The sequence below is a fragment of the Oryctolagus cuniculus genome, chromosome 5 (genome assembly GCF_964237555.1).
Source record: "Oryctolagus cuniculus chromosome 5, mOryCun1.1, whole genome shotgun sequence".
Classification (NCBI taxonomy): Eukaryota; Metazoa; Chordata; class Mammalia; order Lagomorpha; family Leporidae; genus Oryctolagus; species Oryctolagus cuniculus.
Genome location: NC_091436.1, coordinates 86723407 through 86734648, shown reverse-complemented (window position 1 = coordinate 86734648; position 11242 = coordinate 86723407). Strand labels below are relative to the sequence as shown.

Sequence of the window (11242 nt, the reverse complement as noted above, 5' to 3'; positions counted from 1 at the left end):
ATGAAATATATAGGGTTTCAACGCAAAAGGCAGTTTACTAAGGGGGAGAGGGAGACATCCTGATACTAATGCTATTTTGGATTGTGTGAGTATGATGTCCTGATGATTTTGAGAGAATATTTTAATTAGTAAGATTTAGGTTCATTTAGCAGTTAGACTGCCTTGTATTTTCTCATCTGGCTCACTGAATTAAGAACTTTGCTTAGAATTTCACAACCAAGAAAGATTTGAAACTAATACTTATTTCAATTACTGCATTAACACAGTAATTTCAGAAATTTGGAAAGTAATTTGGAATAATGGCTTGTGGCCTATAATGAGGTATTTGATGGTCTTCTTCCTTAGAGTACACAGGCTCCAAAGTTAGCTTCCTTAACTTTAAGATAAATATTTACCCTCTTTCCCTCAGAGTAACTATCACAAAAATAATGTACCCAAAATGTTCATACATGTAAAATATCACAGAGAAGTCTTTTAATGTAAATAAACCTTGCAATTTGTGAAACTAACCCTTCCCAACAAAAGTATAAATGGAGCAAAAAAAAAAAAAAAATCCTCTAGGATTAATTTCCCTAAAAACAAACTCTCTCATACAATGTTGAGGACTGGAAAAGTATCCAGAATATGTCTTTTTACAGATAAGGAAACTGAAGCCCAGAGATTAAACATGTATGTTTGTAGTTGCTTTCATTAAATATTTCAATGACTGAAAAAGCTTTTTTCATGCAGAACTACTGAAAAAGGTGAAATTATCTAAGTCATAAAACTCCAGTATTGCACATATAATATTTCACATCAGCAACCTACCCCTTGGAACTTCATGTGAAAAATGAATATACAGACATACACGGCTTATTAGAATGAGAAAACTCCATGAATACCAAAGACATCAGTGTAGTCATCTAATAACTGCTCTATGTCCATCAGTTTTAATTCAGTACCCAGATCTACTAACTTGACTAGAATTAATTATTTTTCTCTTTAGATTCCTGGTATGTACATACATACTGCTTTTGGCGGGCCACATATCACCATTTTAAAATTAGCCACTATTTTTGGTACCAAAAACTTTCAAAGTCATTTTTTCCCTTGCTATCAGCCAATTAATATTTAACATAAGATATAAATAAGAACTAATGTTTAAATATTTTGAAAATGTCTATAATAGACCAAAAAACTGAAGATGATTGACTTGGTTTGTGTAGAAACACTTCAAAGAATTCAGACTCAGACAATATAGAGCATATTCAGAATGGTATGATTATAGGCTAGACTCTAATCAAATTGAGAGACCAGTGGTACCAAAACATACCAAAAGTATGTTCCACAAGAGGTTAACATGGTGTCTCATCAAATCAGTCCAAGCCTTTCAAAATAATCTATTTTGCCCAACCACAATTCATTGAATTCACATCCTTAGTCTTAAAATGTCCTCTATGTATCCTAGCATGCTAGATGCTACATTCTTTTCAACTAAGATAAATTTTTCTTAAGACAACGGATTTTAAATGAGCAATGGATGTAAAATACATTAAGATGATTTTCTCCTGATATCCAGAATAATGTACACCATATTATATTTTACTACCCAGTTCTACTTAAAAAAAAACTTTCTATATACCAAAATACAAGATAAATACATATTTCCCCATATAAAAAATGAGGCTCATACTAATTTTGCACATGCATGCTTACAAAGAACAAGAACCATTTTCCATGGGAAGGATAAGTGAGACGGAAAGACCTGGTTTATAGTGTAGATGACCAATACTTTGAGAGCCTACGACCCTTCTCAAAATATACAACCTGGAAAAGATTAAAACTTCTAATTGGGATAGTATCTTGCCTACCCTCCTGCTAAAAATAAACCTGAGTCTTTATTCTCACACTCAGAACTTCTAGTCAACCATCTCAATAGATAGGTCCAGTACTACCAGAAACACGAAAATAATCAGTGTGAATATTTCAAACTACAAGAAACTAGTTAAAGAAATCCCTAGCAATCAAGAGTGATCAACACAGTACATAAATGAGAATTGCAGTACTGCTGAAATTTAGTCTATGTATACACTAGAATGCAATCCTGCATATCTGTAAAGTAGAAAAGGCTTCAGTGATAAATGAGGAAGTTTAAGAATCAGGAAATTAATCCGGCCAGCATCATGGCTCACTAGGCTAATCCTCTGCCTGCGGCGCCGGCACCCCAGGTTCTAGTCCCGGTTGCTCCTCTTCCAGTCCAGCTCTCTGCTGTGGCCCGGAAAGGCAGTGGAGGATGGCCAAAGTCCTTGGGCCCTGCAACCGCATGGGAGACCAGGAGGAAGCACCTGGCTCCTGGCTTCTAATCAGCCGGCCGTAGTGGCCATTTGGGGGGTGAAACAACAGAAAAGGAAGACCTTTCTAACTCTGTCAAAAGAAAAAAGAAAATTAATCCAATTCATCCTATCCAAGCTCAAGAAACAGAACAGAAAAGAGGGAAAGTCAAAAGCAAAATTTTCAGCAACTATTCCTTGAGATTTCACGTTAAAGGCAATATAAAACAACTATACAGTGTGTTACGAAACTTCAAAAAAAGGACAAGAAAAAAATCTCAACATCTGCAAAAGAAAAAGATTAGCTACAAAGGACTATATTCAAACCAGACTGAGTAGTGCTGGACTCCCAAGTTCTGGTGGAAAATTACATTGAAGCTTGAATTCTAAATCCAAACCACCCATCCAAGAAGGATGAGACATGTTCCCAGACAGAGGATTGTTTGCAGTCCATTCTACCTTTGTCAAGCTATTACCTAAAAATATAACATAGCAAGAAGACATGTAAATCTAAGAGGAAACTATGGAACCTAACAAACAGCGGAACTCAGCACTGAGGTGGAAAAAGAGGAAACCCAGGACACAGCACAGCAACAGTATCTTACCTTCATTTCTGGGAACAGGTAAATAAATGTAATTAGAAACTCCCGGCTACTCCTCTTCTGATACAACTCCCAGCTACTGCCTGGGAAAGCAGTGGAACATGGCCCCCAAGTGCTTGGATTCCTGCACCCGTGGGAGACCCCGATGAAGCTCCTGGCTTTGGATAGGCCCTGCCACTTGGGGGGGTGAACCAACAGAAGACCTGTCTCTCCCTCTCAAATAAATAAAAAAGCCATGGGTTTAAAAACTAAGTTTGTAAAAAAAAAAAGGGGGGCCAGCACTGTGGCATAGTGGGTAAAGCCACCGCCTGCAGTGCCGGTATCCCTTAGGGGCGCCGGTTCAAGTCTTGGGTGCTCCACTTCCCATCCAGCTCTCTGCTATGGCCTGGGAAAGAGGTGGAAGATGGCTGAGGCACTTGGGGCCCTGCACCCCTGTAGGAGACCTGGAAGAAGCTCCTGGCTCCAGGATTCGGATCAGCGCAGCTCCAGCCGTTGCAGATGAACCAGCAGATGGAAGACCTCACTATCTGCCTCTGTTTAACTCTTTCAAATAAATATTTTAAAAAGTCATACTTCGTATTTTTAGTAATGGCCTGGATCTAAGCAAATGAAGAAACATAAATTAACTCTTAGAACTTTGCCCTCCGAAAGGCGAAAAAGAATTATCAATGAATCTATACACATTATGCATGATGACTGCTGTTTTTGGCCTTACTTGGTTTTAGAGGCAAGGTATAAAATAATCAGCTGTATAGAGTTAAAACCTGACAAAAGACAGCTAAGAGGAACTGGGAGATGAAGGAAACGTATTGTGTGTGCAGTTTTCTTTATATGAGAAGCAGATAGTTACCAAAACTAAAAGAGGCTTTTAAGTGTAATTCAAGTAATAAACTGCATTTAAAAGTTGTGCAAGAATAGGATTCTAAAATTCCTCAGAAAGGGTGAAAACTACTGCTTAAATGTAGTTATTAGAAGTAGTAAAACAGATACCCACTCTCTGGAAGTGCACTATAATGTGAACAGACTTGCATATCTTGTGCTGTTTGAACATTTTTGGGTTTGGCTGTTTTACACTTTTTAAAAGTACCATCAAGTGTTATAAACATAAACATCACCTTTTCCCATCACTGTGGAATAATTCTGATTTTAAAAATGTCAGATCAACATGATCTTCATAATCTTAAAACATCAGTTTTCATTGTTAAAAGCCATGTCAAACTCAGCTCAAAACGTTCGATTTCCAAGTTATATCATATTTAACTCTAATTTCATCAAATAAACTAATTTACAGCAAACTGAAAAACATTTCAAAAAATTTTTTAATGTCTGCCTAGCACCATCAATTTAGATTTCCCTGCCCTCTAGGAGCTTCCATTCTAAAAACCGGCAAAAAGAAAAAAAAATCATAGAGAAGTAACTCAATGGCCAGAGTATATAATTTAAGGAAACTCAACAAGTGATACACTAAGTACAGCTAAGTCAAACTGAGTAACATTTTCTATTCCATGCCCCAATTTTGTAGATGCTCTTCTAAGTACATCTTCAGGAAGCCTAAATACCACCTAGTAAATTCAAAACAAAAGGTTTTTCAAGTTTAAGTGTATAGAGGGAATTGTGTCTGTTTTAGTATCAGAGGGTTCTTAATAATTCAATTTCTTCTAACTTTTAAGAACTTATTACTGTTTCAAGAAAAAAAGCAAAGGATAAACTAAATTTGTCCAAAGTGTTTTGCATTACATAGACAAGTGACTAGATAACTAAAAGTGTATTTGGCTGAATTTTAGCTATGATCTTTGAGATATTGTTTTCTAGTTTTCCTCCAAACATTCCAAATACTAAATATACTGATAACACAATTAGGATCTGTTTCTCTAATTTCTCATGATACATTCAGTTAAAAGCAATTTTAGAGGCCTAATTCTGTCTTTCAATTAAAGCAACCAAAATGACTACTGACATGAGAACATTCTTTTAAAAGTGAAGTCTAAGGACTTGGCTACTATACAGGATGCACCTAGCTTTAGTAATTTTGCCTTCAAATGATACAGTATTTGTGATATATACTACATAATTATTCAACATTCATATTTAAAATTAATTGCACTAAATGAGCCACATCACGGCGACAGTTCAGAACTCTTCCAGCATATGATGGTGTTTGCAGATGTGTTAAGGCCTTACTTTATCATGTGAAATCTATAGTACTTTCCTACAAATTTTATATTAATGTCAACAAAATTCTTTACTTGATCTATGGTAATGCCTTGTCCACACCAAATCCTTTGCCATTTTGCCTTGTAAAAGCAAAGACTGGCTTGTAGTTCACAAATGACAGAGGATACCAATTCCATTAAGTATCCTAAAATTCTCTGCAAAGCAACTTGAAAGTTTGTGTCACAAGGATCTCCTTTTGAGAACACAGGTTAAAGTCTAAGGCAAGAAATGATAAATCATAAATATTAAAGAGCTTTAACACTTTATAGACAAAGTAAAAAGAGATCACTGATTATAATAAATTATTCTAAAATTATCCTAACTTTATTGGTTGTTAAAAACATTTTAAACTATTAACATTTGGACACTAATTTCCAAACTTATTAAGACATCTTTCAAACCTAAAAAAGCTCAATCGAATTTCCAGACCAAATCTTGTTTTCACTGATTAAATTTTAGAAATCTTATGTAGCAGCTAAACTCCACACTAAAGTGAGTCTTGTCCTGATGTTAACTGGTCAAAACTACCTCTACTGCTCCCCATCACCAAGAAATATTAAGGCTGTGACCAAACCCCTGAATGTATTTATAAATCCCTCATTCTGACAATGATTTGACAGCTTAGCTTAATAAATACACTTAAACTGAATCTACCTACTGAACCTCATTTGCGGTTATCATTAAATGTTCATTTTATTCAGATGTTTATTCTCCTCTCCTGAGTTATTCAGTCTCAAATCTTCAGAGAAATTTTATTTGCCAGCGATAGAAAAGAACACTGCACAGTGGGCCATGTTCCCAGAAAACCAGAATTAAATTACCATTAACTTCATCAAATCCAAAGACATGTACATGACCACAGGATATTTCCATCAACAATTAAAATTAAGTAAAGACCAGCCCAATATTTATTCTATACACCTCCCATTCATGTGCCTGCAATTGAGGATATCTTGGGGATTTTCTTTTTTTAACCAATGACTAGATTTTTTAAATGTATAAGATAATCCAAAAGCAAGACAGATCTCTAATGACTCCCAAATGTCTATTTAAAAGCTGTTAAGTGAAAAATGAAATGGAGGACACTCACAATAATTCTTGGACTCCTGGAGATCCTAAGACATGCTACAAAAATAGGTCTTTATTCTTAGGAAAATATAGTCAGAGCTAGCTTCCTTATGCTATACATAAAATCTTAACATCAGAGGCAGTACAGATAGTACAGATAGTTTTGAACTGATCTCCAAACAAGCACAAATCCACTACGTTGAAAAGAACAGTTAATTTGAGGTTTTTGGCAAAAGACAGTACTTCACACATCTAATCCAAATCAAAGAGCCTGCAGACAGTTTTCAGTGAGATGAAAGGAATGAAATAAATATAAATTCTATGGATAAATAAATGTCAAGACAATTTAAATAAGCTAACAGAACTAATATTTTTAAACAAAAATACTAGTCAGGTAACAAGCTTTTGTTTCTCAATGTCAGAATCTAAATGTTTACCAGACTACTGTTAATATCTTTAAAAACCTAATCTTTGACCCAGAGTGTTAGTAATACTGATTTGCATTTGCAAAGATTGTTTTTCCAACTGAATGCTTGTGGTCCTCAAAAGGTATTTTAATATTACTGAAGGCAGACTGTGGTGCTAACAGAATTTAAGTCTCAAGTATTTTTTTTTTTTAAGTGACAGACTCTAAAGTCAGTCTACTAATTTTCCCAGGTAAAAAAAAATGCAAGAATTGATTTATAACTAGCATATTTAGTGGCATGCCCTATTGAGTGGTATGGTTACTAAGTAATAACTACACCTTAAACACCATCCCAGTCTGTTTCTTTTATGTATTGCTACTTATTCATTAACTTCATACCCACCACTGAGTTCCTATGGTCAGGTAAAAATTTTATGGTATGCATGAAAAAACTGTCATGGTGGGTACTGTTCAAAGTTCTAGAGACTGGAACAATCATTTATTGTAGGATTAGCTCCCTCTCCTAAATGCATGAAGCCGTTCTTTTCTGTTTCTCCCCTTAAAATAAAGGCTACATGTCATGGTGATCTTTTGCCACATTTTTGATTAACTTTTGGCTACATGAAAAAACTTGTAGTGAATTTGTCAATTTTGCTCATCTAGCTTGAAGTTCAACCTAATTCTTTTCAAATATCTTATACAAACGGAATGCCCCAGATTACCCCATCAATCCATTTCTATGTTGTTCCTATTTTATGAGGAAGATGTTTTATGTTTTTTGTTAAGATTTGTTATCAGTAGAAAAGTTTGTCATGTTACACATGTTACCATGAGAGTGCAACAGCTCTTGTTTGTGAATTCTCCCTTCTTTTTAAACATCTGATTAAGCTGCAAAGGCTGAAAATCTTCCACAAAAAGCATGCTTGGGAGAATAGAGACAACACAGTTTTCTCACAAAGTAACTTTCTGAAAACTGATTAAAACTAAATTTATGAACACTTTTGATTGCAAGTAGTCTGCAGAAACAAAATCTTGTGTATGTTTGGGTTAGGTAACTCAAGTTTTTTTTTTAACAATCAGAATGTTTTAAGGAAACATTTTAGATCCCAAGAAAGGGACCTGACTCTTAGATTTAGGACCCTTTCCTTGACAATATGTACAAAATTTCTTTAACTTGCCATGTGTCCATTCTTTGAAGCTGTCAAAGCCAAGAACCCATAAACAAATCACAAATAGCAATAACCTACATTAATTAACATCCCCCCTTTAACATGTTGACATTTTTACTAAAGGATTATTTTTGCATTTCCATTTCTTATATCCCATGACATTCCATATAAATTGCATTATTGCTTTATAGGCCACACAACATTCAAAAGTATGTTTATATGCATTGCCTGTTTTCCTTGATGTCTGTTAACAGTTTGATACTCGTTTTACTACAGAAATTTAAGGTTGAAAATACCTGTTAGTATTTCTTGTCAGAACTTAATTGTTCACATCACTAATCACTACATGCATATTTAGCTCTGATTATATTGCTCAAAAACTGCACCCATTATCAGAACAGTGCAAATGATATTTAATTTTAAAAGTAATTATAATGGCTTGAATTCAAAGTTATTCAAATGAACACTGTCAAGTAATTTCACTTGAGTGTATACATATTTCATCAATGTTTACATTACCCTTCTTTACGTATAACCATCAATTCTTCACAATTTCTTTACATCAGTTTTCTTTCCCAAGTCCCCAAACTGAGAATGCCAAATAGTCTTGGAAGTCCACAGCTTCGTATTTTAATGTTTTCTTAAGAACACATTTGTGAACTCACAAAAGTGTTCATCTTTCAACTTTGAAAATGCAGTTTTTAGTTAAGTCAAACAATCCTGTTCTAAAATCCCAACAAATAAATCTGAGAATTAACTTAAACACCTTGACAGTGTCCCTTAAAAATGGTACGACAGTAAAGTGCCCATAGGCATGGCAATGACCTCTTGGATGGGATCATTTAACTCCTTGGAACTGGAAAATGCCAGTACCAAGGATTACACTGAGATTCAATTTTACTGAAGGCTACATTTAGTTTACCCACTTTCCACAACCTAGCATATTCATTATGGTAGAATGAAATGTAAATGTTTTGTGTAGCCCTCAATCTCACACTAAGATTTGAGAGAGATGTACTTTTAAAAAGCACGGGGTAATAATATATAAAATCAGTGGCAGAAAGTTTCATTAAGCACCAAGAACTAATTTTGTCACCCCATACTCATTTTGTAGGTAAGTTTCAACAACCGGCAAGGCACATTTACATATATTCCAATGAATACTTATTGACAAATTTTTAAATTACACTCTATGTCCCAGCTATCCCAGTAACTGACATACAACATACTAAAATGGTTTATTAAGATAACAAAAAACCAATTAATGGGAAACATACAGGCTATTGGCAACCACTATTCTAAAATTATGTAAGTACAAATAAACATACTGAAATGTGTGCAATTCTAAGTTTTTAAACCAGAAGATTTCTACACTAACACACATTTATATTAATGACACATAAAAAAAATAAAAACTTTATTACAAAAATAAGTTACACTCGCCTCCAGCTTACAGTATAAAACAATTTTATTTGCAGGAATGCAAAATGATTGTTTGCCATGAGCATTTTGAACATATGACATGTCTAATTTTCTTGTTAAATTTGCATTTACTGGGGAACTGGTGTGTATAAAACCTTAATTAAGTATAAGCTCTGATCTTCATCGTGGTGCCTATTGGGTTTATGTGATATAACTGCAGTATCCCTTTGGGGAAGGGGAGAAGGGATTTATTTACACCAAGTCCTAATTAAACTATAATTTTACTTTTGACTTTAAGCTATCAACTTAGGACTTGGCAAAAAATTTTTTGAGGGTGATTCAATAGAGGATGCTTCACCACTGAACACTCACTGTCATCAAGGTGCTTTAGAAAATTAAAAACATAGCACAAATGATTGTACTCTACTCTACAAGTTATCATGACCTGCATAAGAAATGGAAAGCTGATTCACATTTTTACAGTGATCAGCAGTAAGAAATGCACTAATGAAACATACCTTTTACCTAAAAAGCTAAACTACAGCCATATACTAATTTCTATGATTTATGAAAAAACTTCAAAATATCCAAATGTCAGGCTTTGCTGTACAATTGTCAGTTTTAGTCTGACTTTTTATAAAGGGACACTGCAGTATTTAGTACAAGTTCGGATGCACTTTTTTGAACATCTGATGTCTTACAAAAGTAACATCTTGCTAAACTATTATACATCCAAATAACTACAATATCTGAAGAAGCAAGGCTGCTTTTTCAGCCACAAAATACGACAAAAGCAAGGCCTGTTATGATGGTCATGAGGAAGTCTTACAAGCCTCTGAAACTAAAGGCAACTAAGAATGTTACATTTGGTATATTAAAATCTTACCCTCATATCATATTTAACAAGCCTTGCTTTTATCTACAAAGATTTTTCTATGTACAGTACAGACAGGGTATAGTTCAATCCTCTGCTACTGAGGTAGTTAACCAACCCTTTAAAAAAGGTTCTGAAAAGAACCACTATCTGGAATGCCTGACTAACCAGCTCTGATGATTACACCTGAAACTGCATATCTGAACACAATTCAAAAGTGATTATTACTATAAAAAGATATAGACAATCATGATTAACCTTGGTGAGCAGAAATAAAATTTAAGGATACCAACAGTGGAATTCATCTATACCACTGCAATAAAATTTAAATGCACAAATTCAAGATAATATTTCAGAATACCACTGCTGGGATCCTTAATTTAAAAAAACAGGGGAAAAATCTACTTAGAGCAGATTTTTTAAAGAGAAGAACTTTATTCTTTATTAAGATACCATGCTAGAAGTTATGAAGGATTTCTGTTGGAACACATTTGGAAAATAGAGTAGCTTTAGTTTAATAACTTGCACTGCAGAGAAAATTGTTAAAGAAATTCATATCAAAGTCCAAGTATTAGTTCAATGTCCCGTATTTGATTCCATGATCTTCATAGGAAGGTCTTCTGCAATAGAATATGCTCCTATACAGCCGAGATATTTAAGGTTGCTTGATTTCCTTACCATTACTCCACTGCAAGCTTCTGGTGTAATCCCACATAGCAAGTCAGTCTTCATTGTAACAGGTCAGGACCGGCCTCGACCCCTTTTCCCTGCTAGCCAGGTAACAAAAGGAATCAGTTAGATAAATCATTTTAAATCAGTAATGTGTACATACATAATGATAACATTAAAAATTAAGAAAAGCTTTAACATAGTAATTCTTAATGTATTAAGTCTAACCAAGAGTTGCCTTTAATAATTATTAACTTCTTTTTGATTGTTTTTTACTCACTTTGAATTGAGGTTTTTGGTTTTTGGTTTGCTTTTGTGCCCCTTTTATGGTGGGGTGACATGATTGAGGTTTGAAAAACCCCATTTTGTTTACAAGCTGATTTAAAAAAACACTGAAGGAAACCTAGTAGAAGTTACACCTTAAGGCATTTTTTTCCCATTAACTCACAAGAATTCCCATGAGACATGAAATAAGCATAAAATAAGCAGAAAGTAAGCATCTGAGATTT

At 34.3% G+C, this 11242-nt stretch overlaps 1 protein-coding gene across 5 annotated transcripts in view; it reads right to left on the bottom strand.

The window, feature by feature from the left end:
* Positions 1–6238: 6238 nt before the first annotated feature.
* SYNCRIP (synaptotagmin binding cytoplasmic RNA interacting protein) overlaps positions 6239–11242 on the bottom strand; it is a 35634-nt gene continuing 30630 nt past the window's right edge. For 3 of the 5 annotated variants that reach the window (XM_070073816.1, XM_008263175.4, XM_070073818.1), the window contains one exon: positions 6239–10834. In XM_070073816.1, the coding sequence (XP_069929917.1) occupies positions 10793–10834 (42 nt within the window). In that variant the 3' untranslated portion in view covers positions 6239–10792. The remainder of the gene's footprint in view (positions 10835–11242) is intronic. The other 2 variants (XM_070073817.1, XM_008263172.4) reach the window with 1 other exon arrangement.